This window comes from Nycticebus coucang, chromosome 15, assembly GCF_027406575.1.
Source record: "Nycticebus coucang isolate mNycCou1 chromosome 15, mNycCou1.pri, whole genome shotgun sequence".
NCBI lineage: Eukaryota > Metazoa > Chordata > Mammalia > Primates > Lorisidae > Nycticebus > Nycticebus coucang.
The window spans coordinates 64,489,289-64,506,134 of NC_069794.1; the positions used below are offsets into that span (position 1 = coordinate 64,489,289).

General features: G+C 45.8%; 1 protein-coding gene across 1 annotated transcript in view; it reads right to left on the bottom strand.

The window, feature by feature from the left end:
* Positions 1-9,057: 9,057 nt before the first annotated feature.
* The window catches only part of SIAH3 (siah E3 ubiquitin protein ligase family member 3), a 63,922-nt gene continuing 56,133 nt past the window's right edge, over positions 9,058-16,846 (bottom strand). Inside the window, exon 2 of the mRNA XM_053563784.1 lies at positions 9,058-10,552. Within this exon, the coding sequence (XP_053419759.1) occupies positions 9,884-10,552 (669 nt within the window). The 3' untranslated portion in view covers positions 9,058-9,883. The remainder of the gene's footprint in view (positions 10,553-16,846) is intronic.

A 16,846-nucleotide genomic window follows, 5' to 3' on the forward strand; every position in this document is an offset into this window, starting at 1 on the left:
TTTTTTTTTAATGTGAAGTGTGTAACATGCCAAAACATCGTACTTTAGGGCAGGGGTGTCGTACCTTTTTTTTCTCTGCCCCACTTTGGAAGAATAAGAGTTGCCTTGGCCACACAGGAGCAAAAGCTGAAGAGCAAAAAAAAAAAAAAAGTCTAGCATACTTTTCATGTATCCAACTCCAAAGATAATCAGCATGCAGCCTGCGGGCACAGGTTGGACACCCCTGCTTTAGTATACTAATTTTTGTGCCTCCAAACTACAAATAACCTGATATTTTCTCTTTCTTGTCTGCAACTAAAAACTTTGAGAGATATACCCTCCCTTTCCTGTGTATCCTGGGTGTGCAAAGTTAGCTAGGGCTACCAAGGACAGTTGTGCAGCTAGTGCATTGCACAATCCAGAGGACACCATTCACATGGGCTGAACAACATTGCCTTATATATATGAATTGCTGCCCTCTTGAAAGGCTGTTGTCTGTCTATAAGCTCTGCTGTTTCTACTGCTTTGGTTTGGGCTTCTATTGCCACTCAAGGGTGAAGGGAGAAATTTCTGCAAAGATCTTAACTCTTTGCAGCCCACATAACCTTCTTCAAGAGATTAAAGCTTGTCTTCTGTAGTTGCTTCAAGAAAACAAAACAAATGAAAAACGATTAAAGCTTTTTTAAGCTATTAGTTTCTTCAGTCTAAACACTTAGAACAAATTTTCTAGGGGTTGGGTGTATTAGTCATGTGTTTTATTTTCTATATTTTATGATGCTTTGGCATCTTGGGGCCTTGCAGACCTAGGCGGTATACTGCCCATCCCAGGGTCAACTGATTCCTAGAGAGAGCAAACAACTCACCTGAGAACACGTCTTTGGTATGCAAACCAACTGATCCTGAGTCCATACCTCACTTGTCCTTTCCATTGGGCTTTTGCAATCTGTCCCCTTACCTTATATCACTGCAGGGCTAGGCACAGACAAGAGACTACCATTCAATCCTCACCTGCTCACCTGCCTCACCCATTCCTTCCATGGAAATAACAAGAAGGGCTTTTGCCCATGCTTCCCTTCATCCTTCTGCCTCCCAACTGACCCCATTTCTTCCTTGCATGGCCCTGTGTAAGGTGACCTGCTCCCTCCTTTGAACTGTAAGTAATACACTTTTCTCTTAAAGGCAGTGGTCTTCATGTCTATTATATTACTATACTTGATTAAAACAAGTCCCAGGCACATCTTAAAATAGTGGAAAAGAAGATATTTGAGCAACACTATGCAGTAACATGGTTCTAAAGTGTTGATTTCTAATTATGAACTGGATTTCCTTAAACAGAGCCCTGGTGTTTCGACTGTCTTCTGACTCAGGAAGCTCACTCCCCGGATTCCCCATTAATGCACTCCTCGCATTGTTATAATGAAGACTCCACGGGTTAAGAATGGGTCGCTGACTGTCAGACTCAGTCTCCTTTATCATTTACTTCAGGGAACCTGGAAGCTGTCATATGTGTAAGGCTCTGTGGCCCGCTCAGCTCTTCAAGAACCTTGAAGATGAAGATTCCACAGGACCTGACTTTTTCTTGTACAATAGAATCTCCGTAGTTGACCACATCCCTACACTGACCACCTCCTTAAGTTGACCTAATTTTCATAGACCAGAATAGACTTATACTCAATTTTGTTGTTCTTGTTATTCAAATTTAACTGGGTCTTCTGTATTTTATTAAGCAGGCCTGTTCCCTGTCCTCTTCCCTCTAGACCCCCATTCCCCAACTAAGCTTTGTTCTCAGGGTTTGGCTCCTTCTCCAAACTACCTCCATTGATAATGAGTTTTTTCTTCTTCTTTTCTATCTAGCACTTCTCCTGAGTTAGTGGAGGTGCAGAGCTGGATGTTCAAATAATGCACACAGCCTTTCCAGAGAACTTCCTTGAATTTTGCTGGTTGGCCTAGAAAATTTTGTCACTGTTTACAGAAAGTGGGACCATCAGCAATCGTCTTTGGCCTGAAAGCATCAATGTTTCAGGGTGCTTGATGGTGTTTATTTTTTGAATTTATAATTCTCAGAATTGTTCCTAAAGTCATATCTAAAAAATCAGAAATGCCCACTTCCTGTGAATAAATGGAAGTTGAATTGAAACCCAGGAAGAGGCAAAGAAAATGGAAGATTGGGTTCCCTCCTAGAGGGATGATAATTAAACCTCCCAACTTTGATGCCTAATAGATGCTTTTCTCATTGGCCCCCCTTGCAGAGGGGATGCAGAGTCTATTTTGTCTACCTCTAGGCTAATAAGAAGATAGTTCAGGGATTTCTGTCTCTCTACTCTGTATGCAGGGTTTATGTGGAGCTTAGCTCTGAGCTGTCAGAGAAAGAAGTCTGATAATTCATATTCCCATTGGGAAGACCCTGAAATGGTGACCCCTGCTCAGGCCACCAGGGGAGATTTGCTGTCTAAATAAATGACTCCCGGGGATTTGTGAGGTATCTTCCTGTCAGGACTGGGGGCAGAGATTTAAATGTGAATTACCATCCCACTGGGTAGGGATTTGCAGGATGAGCCCCTTCCATGCTCCCAGGCTCCCAGGGAGATTCACACAGTCACCACAGCAGCAGGCAGTGACGATTGCCACTGGGTGACAGTCAGCACCTGGGCTGCACCAGGGTGGCCCTGCGATCTGCCAGCACAACCTCCCTTGGCTCCTCTGTCCTCTCCATCCTCCCCTCCCATCCCCAAATGTCCAAAAAGCATGGATTCCCTCTAGCACTGGGTTACAGGAAGCTTCTGCCTAATGCCACTCTGCTATGCTTTTTGAACTCCATTAAAATTTTCTTGATTCTCCATCAGAATGTAACCACAGTCATTTCCAGCCACGCTTTCCTGACTTCCTCCCTCTTGCAGAAGCACTGGCTCTTTACCTTCTTCTTTGTTTCCTGTGGCCACTTTTCTCACTAGAACCCTGGCTCTGATTTTAAGAATCTAATGTTTAGCAAAATGCCCCAGCAAAATTCCATTTCAACAGGAGTGTTGAAAATCACAATCCTGGCTTCCACATGGACCTCCTGAATCAGAATCTTTGGCTCCAGGGCCAGAAATCAAGCTATCCAGGTGATCTTAAGCACACTAAGATTTGGGAAACAGAACCCTAGATCCCAAGTTTCTGGAGGGTTACTTTCTCCCTTCTTTCAGAGAAGTCTCTATCCAGCCTTGAGCAACCTGAGTGCAGGTCTTTGATGGTATTTCAAGGCAAAGGGCAAATATGTGGTAGACCATGGGGTGCAGAATGGTCCCAAGAGAGGACATGGCCTGAAAAGTACTCTGGCTCATGAATATTCATGCTAGCCAGGCAGTCTTGATCAGTCAGATCAATTCAAGGCACTTTCTATTAGCCTTTGTGAGAGCAGGAAACAGGTCCTGGGAATAAGCAGGTAGGGGAGATTGAGGTTAAAGTGAATTGACAGGCAATAGGATTAGAACTCTTGCTCAATCCTGATCTTGCCAGTAACTAACAGTGGCCTGAAATTGAAGAATTAAACCATGAAGGCTTCCTTGACAATTGATCTGATAGGTCCGAAAGTAAATTTCAGGGTCAGTATGTCAGGCAGAGTCAAGGGACAGCTAAGATAAGGGGCACTGAGGGGCCAAAGAGGGGGAGGGCAGCTTTTTATTTACCATCCACAGACAGGTTGTATTCTGTCTTCTCTGGGCATTACCATATGCTGAAATAGTACGGCGCAAATTAGTCACCAAGGTTTCCATTCACTTCTGGTCACACTTTCTTCCTTGCATGCAATTATGGCTTTAACATGGAGGCAAAATGAAAAGGGGAGGAAGATAATGACACAGAAGTCAAATGTGGCAGCTGGCAGCTTTCTGATTGCACTTTCCCTGGAAACATTTCATTTCTATTCTCTCCTGTTGCACAGTAGCCTCTGTGTGTGTGTGTGTGTGTGTCTGTGTGTGCGCACACGCTTTGGCAGAGGGAGGGGGACCCGCAAACAACAACAAAACAAAACAGCTCCAAAGAGATCAAGGAAGCAATATCAAATGCAATTTAATGACTTTTTTCCATAGGAGACAGGGTAGAGATGAAGTAGCATTCTAAGCTTGCTTCTTCTTATTGTCTTTCACATCATAAGAAAGCCTAGAAAATTATATCTATACATCATCAATTCAGGTAAGTAAAATGCTTCTCAATATCCTTTCTTTTTCTTATCTCAATATCCTAAAACACAAACCAAAAATGGCTAAAAAAGGAGAAAGAATGTTTACAGTATAGTGCTCAGTGAAATATTTTCATACAATGTTGGAAAAGACAAGCTCCAACCCATGTATGTAGTTTCATGTGGTGACCTGATTTGGGGGAAATCATCACTTATCTACAACACATCTCTTGGCTCTCTTTTCAGTGGAGTTCTTCAGTGGTCCATTCTCCAGGTGAACCCAATGGCAAGCTCATCTTAAGGAAAAAATCTGAAATTTAACAATCTGACTAGGAGATTCCATTCTTGATGGTATTTGTAGTTGAACTTTAACCAAAACCTAATGTCCACCCGACTATCCCTTCTTCCATCAGATATTGGATCCAAGTAGAAACATCAGCAACCCTCACTTCATCCCTTTCACTGAAATCACTGGGATCAGAGTGATTGCCACACTGTTGGCCTTGAAGATTCTGAAAGCTCCTAGGCACTAAGGCCGCAGATTCCTTTGACTTTTGTCCTAGAGGGAACCATGCCCTTGATATGGAAAGAGAATTGGTCTCTGTAAACTACAGATCATAAACAGGGTCTTTGTTGAGTTGCAGTGAAGTGAAGTAGCTAAAGTGGGAAAGTAAGACACTGGCTCTGTTCTGTAAGTGACATTCCTTACAGTCCCTGTAAGTGACTCATTACCTTTTCTGTCCCACCACTTAATGCTATTGAGGGGTCCCGCTTTTGTGGTATTATATTTTATGTGATGTTTGAAACCACTGCTTATTCCATCTTTCTCCAATGTTGGATGTTGCCAATTTTTAATTTCAAAGTAAAACATTTCTTATTAGGTTTTGACCAATATGTAATAAGAAAGTAGGGAGGATAACCTGTAAGAACAAGTAACGAGATCCCAGTTTTATGGAGCCTGGTTTTTGCTTTATTGGATTGGAATTGCCAATAGGTTTGTGGAGCCATGATTTTTCCATGAAAGCCATCCAAAAGAACTTTGCACATTAAGAGCAACAAAGGAAGGTCTGAGGTGGGGCAGATGGTGCTCTTTGTTAGAGAATACTCTTGAAGCTGCTTAGAGGCTTCGGAATGTCTTCTCCAGAACAGCTTGTGTGTGTTTTCTTAGTAATTTGCTGTTTGACAGGTGTGGCTGTCACCTGTGCCCCTTTCAGTACAGCCAACAGATCTTGCTCCTCCTTCCAAAGTCTCCTCTCCCTCTCCCTACCCTACTGTGTGCATTAGCAGTGCCTAGGCAGCAGTATACAGTTGGCCCTCTGTTTCTGAGGGTATCACATCTTCAGATTCAACCAACAACAAATTGAAAATGTTTGGGGAAAAAATCCCAAATAACGATAAGAAACAATACACATTAAAAAACAATACAGTATTACAGTTATTTACATAACACTTACATTGTATTAGATATTGCCAGTAATGTAGAGACGGATCTGAAGTAAATGGGGGGATACGAGTAAGTTTTATGCAAATTCTACACCATTTTATATGAGGGACTTCAGCAGCTTTGGACTTTGGTGTCCATAGGGGTCCTGGAGCTATTGATAACTCTCCATGGGTACTGAAGAAAAAACTGTACTGATAAATGTTTAACAGCTGGATTTCGGGGTGGGGGAAGCCTTGTCTTGTAGCATTTGCTAATTTCCTTGGTGTAAATATTTCTACTATGCCTAATCTTAGGCTATCACCAAGACATCACTAAATGTGAAGTTGGAAGATGTTTTTGTCACACATCATCATATATGTTCACCGTACAAATATGACAGATGTAAATAACCTCGGGAGCAAAGAAAATAAAATGAGTAGTGATATAATAAGGAAGTCATGGGGCTTGAGTATTTATTACCTTTGCTTTAAGTATAATTTAATTGTAAATGTATATAATTATTAATACTGTCCATACTGTTTTAATAATCAGCTCACAAAATTCCTAAAAAATTAATGACTAGAATACAAGCCAGCCCTAGTATACCACTGGATCTTGGGGTGGAAAAAGATGGGGAAAAATCGAAATGATAGGCCATATTTGAGTATGAAAATACTAAAAGCCCTATATGCCATTCAGAGTTTATGCACGGGTCCTTCTGAGTCTTGGGTCCATAAATTCATAGAAATGACAGGATTGATGTTGATCCGAAGCCTGGACTTCGGAGTCAGACATGCTAGGTTCCAGGCCCAACTCTGCCATTTGTTAGCTGAGTAAGCTTAAGCAAATTATCTAACCTCTCTCAGCAAAGTTTCTACCTGTAACATGGCTACAATGAAGATTATCTGCTTCATAAGGTTCCTATGGGGGTTACATGGAATAATGTACTCAAAGTACTTAGCCCATGAGGTCTTATAGTAAAACTTCAATAAACAGTAGCCATGAGTACTATTATGATTACTATCCTGACCCATTAAAGCCACGGTGGTGATGGGGTCTATTCAGGTACAGTTTCATGTGGATACTGATTGCTAAAAAGACAATCTTCTTGGTATAGTGTGTCCTCCATTTCAGCATCTTCTATCTGCATAAGCTCAGCTTTAAGTGGAGAAATGCCCCTCTCTCCACACCTGAGAATATTGTTCTGTTCTCCTTAGGGGTTGAGTCATTAAGTCTAGCACCCTGGTGTGAATGAAGCACCCAGATCCCTGTGCTCTGGCAGGACTCCTGGGAATCCCAGCTGAGAAACCTGGGGGTGGGCAAAGGGAGACAGACAGGTCAAGGGGCCTCAGGCTGGGCCCTTGCTTTCAGGCAGACTAGCTCTTCAAACAGAGATGCCTCTAAAAGTAAAGCCTCTCTCCTTGCTCCCCCAACCATCCCCCAGACCAAGACCAGGTGATCCTCAGGCCTACAGTCTACTGAGGAGGTGACAATATTGAGGAGTATTTTGGGTCCATCTTCCTATTTTGAGAACACCAAGTTGGCAGTCAGTTGATCTGAGTTCTGGCTGTGGTTCATCCACTTGATGTGTGACCTTGAGGAGGTCATTTCAGGTCTTGGAACCTTTGTTTCTTCAGTATATTGAGGATACTGATGAGGATTAACCTGAGACTGGAATAAGAGAGCCCTCTGGAAACTATAAAGCTCAAACACAGGCGTTGTTGTTACCGGTTTCTGTTTCTAATTCACTTAGTTTGCTATTTTTTCTTTCATTCTTTACATGTAGATACAGAGAGAAAGGCTTTCTTGGGAGCACCATAAATGGACAATAATAACACATTTCCAACTCTTTATCGTAAAGATATCTAGGAACAAACATACAAGTTTCTATCTGAGATCACTCATTCCTGTACAATGATGATAACCCAAAGTCACTTCCAGTTTGGCTCAGGTGGTTGGCACAAGAAGGCAAAGGTACTGTCTGTAGGCACCCTAAGGGCCTATGACGATGAATTATATTCTTATTGAGGTTTTGTTTGTTTGTCTAGGGCATTTGTGATGCTAAACAAATGCTTTCAAAATGGTAGAGTATCAGAGACCGGGGAGGAACTGTAGCTTCTAGAGGTATCAGAATTAATGCCCAGTGGGGGTGCAGGTTCAGGGGAAAGGTCCGGGGTCTCTCCCAGGGCTAACCAATCAGTGTCAGGCCATCCATGTGATCTGAGGGTGTAGCTAGCTGGTACCTTGTAGAATGTTGGGTAGCCATAAAAGTGAACAGGGTACAGCCCTTTCCTTGAGATGGCAGAGCTGGACATTTGCTCAATCTGTGACACAATTTATTGCCCTCTCTTGGCTCAAGGTCCCAGCCATGAATGAGTGACCAGAGAGGCCATATTACTAAATCTTCTATCAAATGGCACCTTCCTTCTGGTGCTTGGGGTGTAGGTTGGCAGCAAATATGGTTGGAGAATTACCCAGTTGTTGGAAGAAGAGTGTTGTGTTTCAGGATCAATTATTTTTGGTCAAGAAAAGATTGCTGGTGTCCAGCCAAGACAATCTGCCTGCAGCTAAGCTCTCCACGGGTGGCCTGCCAGGACCCAGCGGGGGACTAGGGTGAGGGAATGGGCCACAGAGAGCAGCATCTGGTTGGCAAAAGGCCGGATGGTCTCTAGTGAGCATCTGCGTGGGAGTGATGCCACACACTTCTGCAGTGTCTGGAGAGCGGCCAGAGGGAGGGACAAAGACGACAGGAAAGAGGAAGGCTAGAAGGTGTCCAGCTTAGAACAGAAAAGGCAGGGCGGCGCCTGTGGCTCAGCGGGAAGGGCACCGGCCCCATATGCCAAGGGTGGCGGTTCAAACCCAGCCCCGGCCAAACTGCAACAAAAAAATAGCCGGGCATTGTGGCGGGTGCCTGTAGTCCCAGCTACTTGGGAAGCTGAGACAAGAGAATTGCCTAAGCCCAAGGATTTGGAGGTTGCTGTGAGCTGTGTGAATTGCCTAAGCCCAAGGATTTGGAGGTTGCTGTGAGCTGTGTGATGCCTTATCTACCGAGGGCGATAAGGTGAGACTCTGTCTCTACAAAAAAAAAAAAAAAAAAAAAGAACAGAAAAGGCAGAGTTGACTAAACACACAAGAGACTTTCACAGGGGCTATTGGTGAATTGTTCAGACAATCTACATAGAGGTGACGTGGGTTTCCCTTGCTTTCCCAGTCACACGGCAATGGGGTGCCGAATGTGTGTAGTGTGGAATGGGCCCTTAGAGCATTTTAGGAAGTGAGGAGAGGGAACACGCCCTGTTTAGGAGAGGGGCCAGCCCTCCAGGGTGTGAAATTACTCAGGTAATTCTCCTCTGAGTTCCTGGCATGTCACACTGTGCCCTGGTTCTGCTATACGAAGTATCAAGGACAAAGTGGGGCCTTGGCATAACTCCGAAAGCCCCCACCTTAGTAAGAGGTTGATGGATTTTATGACTCGCTAATAAGACTTTCTGAGGAGGGAGTGCCCTCTTGGAGGTGGGAGATTAATTTTATGTTCTCTTTATTCTGTCGCTTTTCTTCCCCTGGTTGTGTCTACCATTTTACTCAGCAGCATCTGCTCTTAGCTCAATGGAGGGCAAAGGATTTTTCAAGAAAGCACCAAAAATCTGAAGACTTTGATTCCAGAGCAGGAAAAGATGGCACAGCATAGCCTGGGAACAAGGCAAGGAAAGCCTGCCAAAGAGGGTTCAACATCTGTCCACTCCCCTGAGTCCCAGAAACAACCTGGGGAATCCATCCACGGCGGACCTTCCAGGCCAGGTCCCTCCCTTATGCCCAGGTACCCTGCTTTGACCCTGAGGCTCCCAGGAAGGTGTCAGTGTCCTGTCTGGTTGGCCTGAAATACGATCCCAGTCCCCCACCTGCTGCCGGCACACACTTTAGATTTAAGTCTCCTTTCAACCACACAGTCTGCTTCATGGTCTTGGTGGCTTTTACTCGTTTTGGAAACAGTGGAGAAAGAAATTTCCCCAGTGGGATGGTGGGAGAGAACTATTCTGATTGAATCTCACAAACATTCTAAAAAACAATACCAACAAAACAAGACAAACATCACACCAAGAGCTTGAATCACAGGATGTTTACATAATATAGTGCCCATGGCAGACAAGTACTGAATTCTACAAAGTACCTGAGACCAACAAAAAAAAAAAAAAAAGAGAGAGAGAGAGAGAGAAAGGAAAGAAGGATAAGGATAGAAAGGAGTCTGGATTCCTGGCCCTTGGGGGTCCCAGGCACAGGCAGAGTTCCTCAGCAGGGTGGCTGTGCCACCAGCGGCTCCAGTGTCACATCTCGGTCTCAGAGGAGTGGACCTCTGTCGAGGTAATGGCGATTCCGATGGCAAGGCTGCCATTGTCAGAGAAGAGCTGGGCCAGCGAGGTGTTGAGGACAAGGCAGTCCCCATCGGTAATCACCGAGTCCACGCACTCCAGGACAGACCGGGGGGTGGCCTCCCACTTGAGACGTCGATGGTTTCTGTTGAGCTCCAGACGATAGGTGAAGCAGTCGGCCTGGGTGGGGGTCCCGATCAGCATCATGGTGGCAAAGAACTGGGGGTGCCCTTCGTGCCTCTCCTGTTTCCTCAGCACCAGCAGAAAGTGGTGGCCGAGGCAGGAGTGCATGATGATCCAGTCAGCTGGTGCAGGCAGGTGCATGTCCGTGGCCAGGAAGACGATCTCAGCTCCCTGAAGGATGTCGACCCTGTGGATCTGCCGCAGATGGGGCACCACCACCTCCAGGTGGCCTTCCCATTGGCAGGAGAACAAGGGGCACACGCAGGGCGTCACCGGGGCGGCGTGCAGCCCGGCCTCCTGGTGGTGAAGGAGGTGGGGCCGGGCGTGGGGGCGGAGGTGGTGGTGGTGGCGCTGGTGGCAGCAGTGGTGGGTGAGATGGTGAGGGTGGAAACTGCCTTGCTCTGAAGTGCTCTGGGCGATGGCGTGCCGGCTGGACACATACTGCAAGGGAAGAAAAGATTATCAGTGCGGGATGAGACCCTTCACTCTCCTACCGAGACTCCCCAGGTGTTCCAAGTGTTTTTACTTTTATTTTATTATTATTATTACTTTTTTTTTTTTAAGACACAGTCTTACTCAGTTGCTTTGGGTAAAGTGCAGGGGCATCATAGCTCACAACAACCTCAAACTATTGGGCTCAAGCAATCCTCTTGCCTCAGTCTCCAGAGTACCTGGGACGGATGAGAGGCCCTGCCACAATGGCTGGTTTTTCTATTTTTAGTAGAGACCAGTCTGGCTTTGCTCAGGCTGGTCTTGAACTCCTGATTTCAGGTGATCCACCCACTTAGGCCTCCCAGAGTGTCAGGATTACAGGAGTGAGCTACCCTTGTCAGCCCAAAGTGCTTTTAACAGTGCAGGCTGAGAAACGTTCATTCCTTTAATAACCACAGATAACAGGGTAGGCCACCTTGGGGTGGGGATGTGTTGAGATTCTGAAAATTCAGTTCAATACCTTTCTGATTCCTTAATAAGATACACAAGCAAACAAACAATTTCCCCTTTAAATAGCATGCATTATGATGGCCATCAATCATAAAGAACAAAGAGATTCTTTTTGTTGTTTCTTGCCTTATTCATTTATTTATTTATTTATTTATTTTTGAGTTAGAGTCTCATTATGTCACCTTTGGTAGAGTGCTGTGGCATCACAGCTCACAGCAACCTCAAACTCTTGGGCTTAAGCGATTCTTTTGCCTCAGCCTCCCAAGTAGCTGGGACTACAGGCACCCGCCACAATGCCTGGCTATTTTTTTGCTGTTGTTGTGTTGTTGTAGTTGCCATTGTTGTTTGGCAGGCCCAGGCTGGGTTCAAACCCACCAGCCCTGGTGTATGTGGCTTGTGCCCTAGCCGCTGAGCTACAGGCGCTGAGCCGTTTTTTGCTTCTTTGATACTGTTGATATTTTTGTGCAAGCAAAGGAGGTCAATAAATTTTTTCCATTTGCTCATTGTTGTTATTTTTTAGATCAAAAGTTTGATTATGCCAGTTTGTCTTTCCAGTTACTGCCAGGGACTGTGCTGTCTTGGGCATCTTTTTTCTGGATTCTAAGGCACCTGGTAGAATGCAGAGCCAATTACGTGCAGTTAGACGACAGTCCCTAGAGAGAGAGGCTGGCTGCAATTTCCCACCCCCCAGCACATATCTACCCTGTTTCTGGCTCTCAGCTCCACCCAGGGGCTCACCATCAGACAGCTCCACCTTGAGAATCTCTTAACATGTCTTTCTCAGGGTTCCAATAAAACCAGGAGCTGTAGTGGCACCTTCTGATCAAGTAGTACAAACATTTATTGAGCACCTGCTGTGGCCATGCCCTGTGGGCAAAACAGACTGTTTCTGGATGTGGGTGGTACAGATATTATTATGCCTATAGTTAATTACAGCTTTGACAAATGTCCTCTTGGTGACATGAACACTATGATTTATATTTTTCAGTTGAAGAAACAGGCTTCAATAACATGCCTGAGGTTGCAAAGCCAGTAAGGGAAAGGCTGGAATTCATTTTCATGCCTCCTGACTCTGAACACAGGCTACCACCCCACCCCACCCCCGGTTATGCCCACCTTCAGCTCTCTCCTTGGTTCTCGGAGTTCTTTTCTTTAATTAGCCTGCTGGATCTAGGTCATGCAGCGGAGGCGACGTGGGCTTCAGGCACCAGGCCCTCTCCAGGCAGCCATGTCTTAGAGTCTACCCTCAGGTAGAAAGTGTCCCTTCTGCTCTAGCCCTCCAAACGCTTTCTGCACTTCAGGTGCCTTAGGGCACTTGCCTCCTCACCTTGCTTCAGGTCATCCCAAAGTGTAGAAGATGGGGGTGAAGTTCACTCAGCCATTATTGCAGTCAGAGTTTCTGTCCTTCTCCCCACTCGCCACTCACTATGGGTAACAGCGAGAGCCTGGCTAGCTCCCTTTACTGTACAGCGTGCAGGACACACATACATGCATGAAGACACCACGCACGGTCATGCACACAACATATATGCACACACATGCATGCAAACACACAAGCGCACGCACAACGTGCACATGCACACACATACACTCCACACGCACAGAACGCCAGGTGGTCACGCTAGTGATGGAGGTGATGTGAAGGCGGGTGGGGGCCAGACCAGCTCTGTTCTTTAATTTTGTTTTGTTTTGAGACAGTCTCACTTTTTTGCCCTTGGTAAAGTGCCTTGGTGTCACAGCTCACAGCAACCTCAGACTCTTGGGCTCAAGTGATCCTCTTGCCTCAGTCTTCTGAGTAGCTAGCACCCTCTACAACATCTGGCTAATTTTTTTTAAGAGATGGGGGTCTCACTCTTGCTCAGGCTGGTCTCGAACCTGTGAGCTCAAGTCATCTCGGCCTCTACAGGCATGAGCCATGGCACCTGCACCAGCTCTGCTCTTGAGCTGTGGCTGTTGGCTTCTGCCTTCTGCCCCAGGAGTGTGAGCGAGAGGGCCTTTCCAATAGCTCTTGCCCTGTTGCAGGGTGGCAGCTACTGGGCAGCTTGCTATCACCCATTCTGACACCCCTAGCCCCCAAGAGGGACAGAATATCTTCATCTATGAAGGGGAAGGCTGTGCTCCAGAATCCTGCTAGCAAGTCTGACTTACCCTGAGATGCTAAAAATAGGAAAGGAACTAACTAATATACAATATCTACTAAGTATAGGCACTCTAGAAAGTACTTTCATTTAATTTTTCACAGAAAAGATCAATTTCTTTATTGTTTAAACATAAAATTAAAGCTGGCTTTGTCCCCACCTTCCTGTTGGTGACATGTACCATTTAATCATTGGGTTGGGGGTTTCTCTCACCCCCTGGGATTATGCAGGGAACCCGGAGCTCACACGCTCCACTACACTCTCCAACAGCCAGTATCAAGGGCCCTGGCCACGGTCCTTCCAGCTATCCGCAGGCCCAGCAGGGGGTAAACCTCTTCTGCTACGCAAGGAGGACCTGGTCTTTGGCTTTCACGGAAAACTCCAAATGTCATGGCCGGGCATGGTGGCTCATACCTGTAATCCCAGCACTCTGGGAGCCCAAGGTAGATGGGATTGCCCTGAGCTCATAGGTTTGAGACCAGCAGCCTGAGGAAGAGCAACATCCCATCTCTAAAAATAGCCGGGCTTTGTGGCAGGTGCCTATAGTTCCAGCAACTCTGGAGGCTGAGGCAACAGAATCACTTGAGCCCAAGAGTTTGAGGTTGCTGCGAGCTATGACACCACAGTACTCTACCGAGAGTGACAAAGTGAGACTCTGTCTCAAAAAAAAAAAGAAAGAAAGAGAAAGAAAACCCCAAATGTCATCCGACTCCCAGTCTATGAGACATCCCCTTTCTCACACAGTCTTTGTGACGGCCATGAGAGGAACATATAGTGTTTGTCTCATATGTAGTAGGTGAAGAAACTAGAGACAATGAATCACTTGCCCAAAGGCACATTGCTCATAGCTCATAAGGAGCAAAACTGGGGACAGAGCCTCGATCAATTAAAGGTGACAGAGATCATAGACCGTGAACATCACAGGCTGAATGCCTGAAGATTCTGGTCATTTTCACTGTTTATTTGCCCAGCAGGTTTGATTAAGTCAGTGTTCTCATTGACAAAATACTTATACCAGGAGAATCTTAATGAATCAAAATACTTATACCCGGAGAATGTTAATGGTTAATGAAATATGCCTGGAAAATGGCATTAAAAACTTTACCAAGTGTTACATGGAGATAATATTTCCATTTAGATGCAGTTTGGGAACGAAGGCTATGGGTGGTCTTCACCTCAGTCTCTGCCTACCTGTCTCCATCCTGGTCAACTGACTGTCACACACGGGCAGCAGCCTGGGCTGGGCTCAGCACCCAGCCTCTCACATGGTCTGGGGCCTCCTGCCTCAACACTGACCAGCGAGGACAGAATGTCCCAAAACTCCCATCTCAGCCATGGTCTTTGGGCTGGTTCTTCTCCATGTGCCCTTCCCCAGATCCATTTTCCTTCTACTCTGTCCTGATCTGGGCAACTAATGTCAGAGATGGGGAGTAGAGCAGGGAGGGAGCAGGGGAGCAATGCCTGGACCTCCAATCCTGCCTCCCTTCCATCTCTCCCTGAGCCATCCATTGACTACACCCAACCAGAAACCCACCAGCAAAGGGAGCCCAGGAGACGCACTCAGCAGAGCTCAGCCCCCTTTGACATGTGGACCCTCATGCAACTGTTTCCATTCCCCCCATGTGATGTTGCTGATCTGATCAGGCTGGGCTTCCTAGGCTGAGCTTTGATGGGGCTTAAGGCAGAGGGAGACAGATACACGCCCCAATTCATTAAGCCACTTGACACAAATGCACACACCACCTACCATGTGCAGGCAGCTGAGAATACGGAACAGAATAAGCTCCTTGTTCCTACCTCACTGGTCAACTCAACTGTGATCATGTACGTTGTAATACAGGGAATAAAATGCAGCACACACTAGGGGCTCTGAGGGCACGGGCTATTCTAGCCAGTGTGAGATGACATTTACACTGGGTGAACAGGCAAGGGGATTGCCAGCTGGTTCTAAGATGCCATATATAAAAGAGAATGAGATGTTTAAGAAGCAGTAAGAAGTTCCAAGTGGCTGATGGACAGAGAATCTGGTAGAGAAGAGATATTGGGGCACATTTGCAATATCTCGTCCTCCGTGAGCAACGCTGTGGCTCTGGGATGGCACCCCATGCACAGTGGAAAACTGCAGGAAGACCCAAGAGACATGGCTGTGACCTTTAGGTAGCTCTCAGGGGCAGCACCAGATCCCTAAGCCCCCCGGCAGAGCCTGCTCTGAGCTGGCTCTCAGAGTGGGGCAGTGGCAAGTCCCCTTCCTTGTCTAACCAGTGGATTCAAGCAATGATCCTTTCACCTGGACTCTCATGTTTTTTTTCCTTTTGGCTTCTTATTCCACTAGCCTTTTTGTTTTTCAATTGCTGCTGCATTACAAAGCAGTGGAGGATATAATCCAAAGAGACTAAAGTGAATAACCAGGCAAATAGAGCAAGACATTATAATAGACCCATGTACTTGCTGTGCCTGCGGAAGGCACTCAGAATAAATGCAATTTTTTTTTTTTTTTTTTTAGTTTTTGGCTGGGGCTGGGTTTGAACTTGCCACCTCCGGCATATGGGGCCGGCGCCCTACTCCTGTGAGCCACAGGCGTCACCCTAAACACAGCCTTAATTCTTCATTTCTTCTTGCCCCATCTTCTAATGGAAAATATGTTTCCTTTAAATGATCCTGGAGTGAGCTGGGTCACGAGAGAAGGAATTCTTTTAATTGGCAAAATGCTAATCGTTTCAGAAAATGAATTCCAATCTTCCCATCTAATACAGAGGATGTGTGAGTAATTACTTCCCTTCACTAAACAGTTAATGCAACATTAGCGATTACACTAATTAAAACTAATGAACTCTTACAGACTGATAAACCCCTCAGTCAGTGAATGCCTTCTTTCCATTGGCTATATTTAACTTCCCATTTGGAAGAGAGATCTTGAATTAACCTTTAAAATAATGTGCAAAACAGGGTTTAGCAATGTTGGGCTTTATAGGCTGGGCATAATTCTTTCACCAAGCATTAGTGAGGCCGTTTCTACTGAGGGTGTAATTGAATTTTAAAACACATTCCTTAATTTGATCAGCCACACTCCCCCGGTTGGTAATGGTTATCTCGGCAAAGCCTGGCTTCCGAGGAGAAAGCTGCCCCTGAAAATAGCACATGACCCTTTCCCCAGCATCTGTTTCCTGAGATCAGCAAGCTCACTAACAGGATTGCTTTCCCCTTTCCCTTGCTTCCAGGACATTGCCACGCATTTTAGCTGAAAGAGGATTTTTGCACCTGATTTTAAATGACAGGCACTGGCATTGCGTTTGCCCATGCCCTTATTTGTGAGTATGAATTAACTGAAGTTTTTAGTCCTAGATGAAGAGAAGGCAGCAATATTATCAATGCATTTCACACAAGGTGAGAAAGGGCAGCCTGGGGCCGAGGGCAGGGTTGGGAGACAGATCAGGGCAGGTATCAGAATATTGGGGTAAAGCTGAGGCCTGAGCCAAGTTGGCCAAATAACTGCGACTGGCCTGGGTGCCATATTCTGTAATGTGTAAATGTTCTCTCTGTTTCAGGGAAGGACAGTCACGGCTGAGGGCTGACTGCTGCCCATTCCGTTTTCCAGAGGTTTTGTTCCCTGGCTTTCCGTGTCTCCTCCTCAAAACCTAGGGGACCATGCATGAGC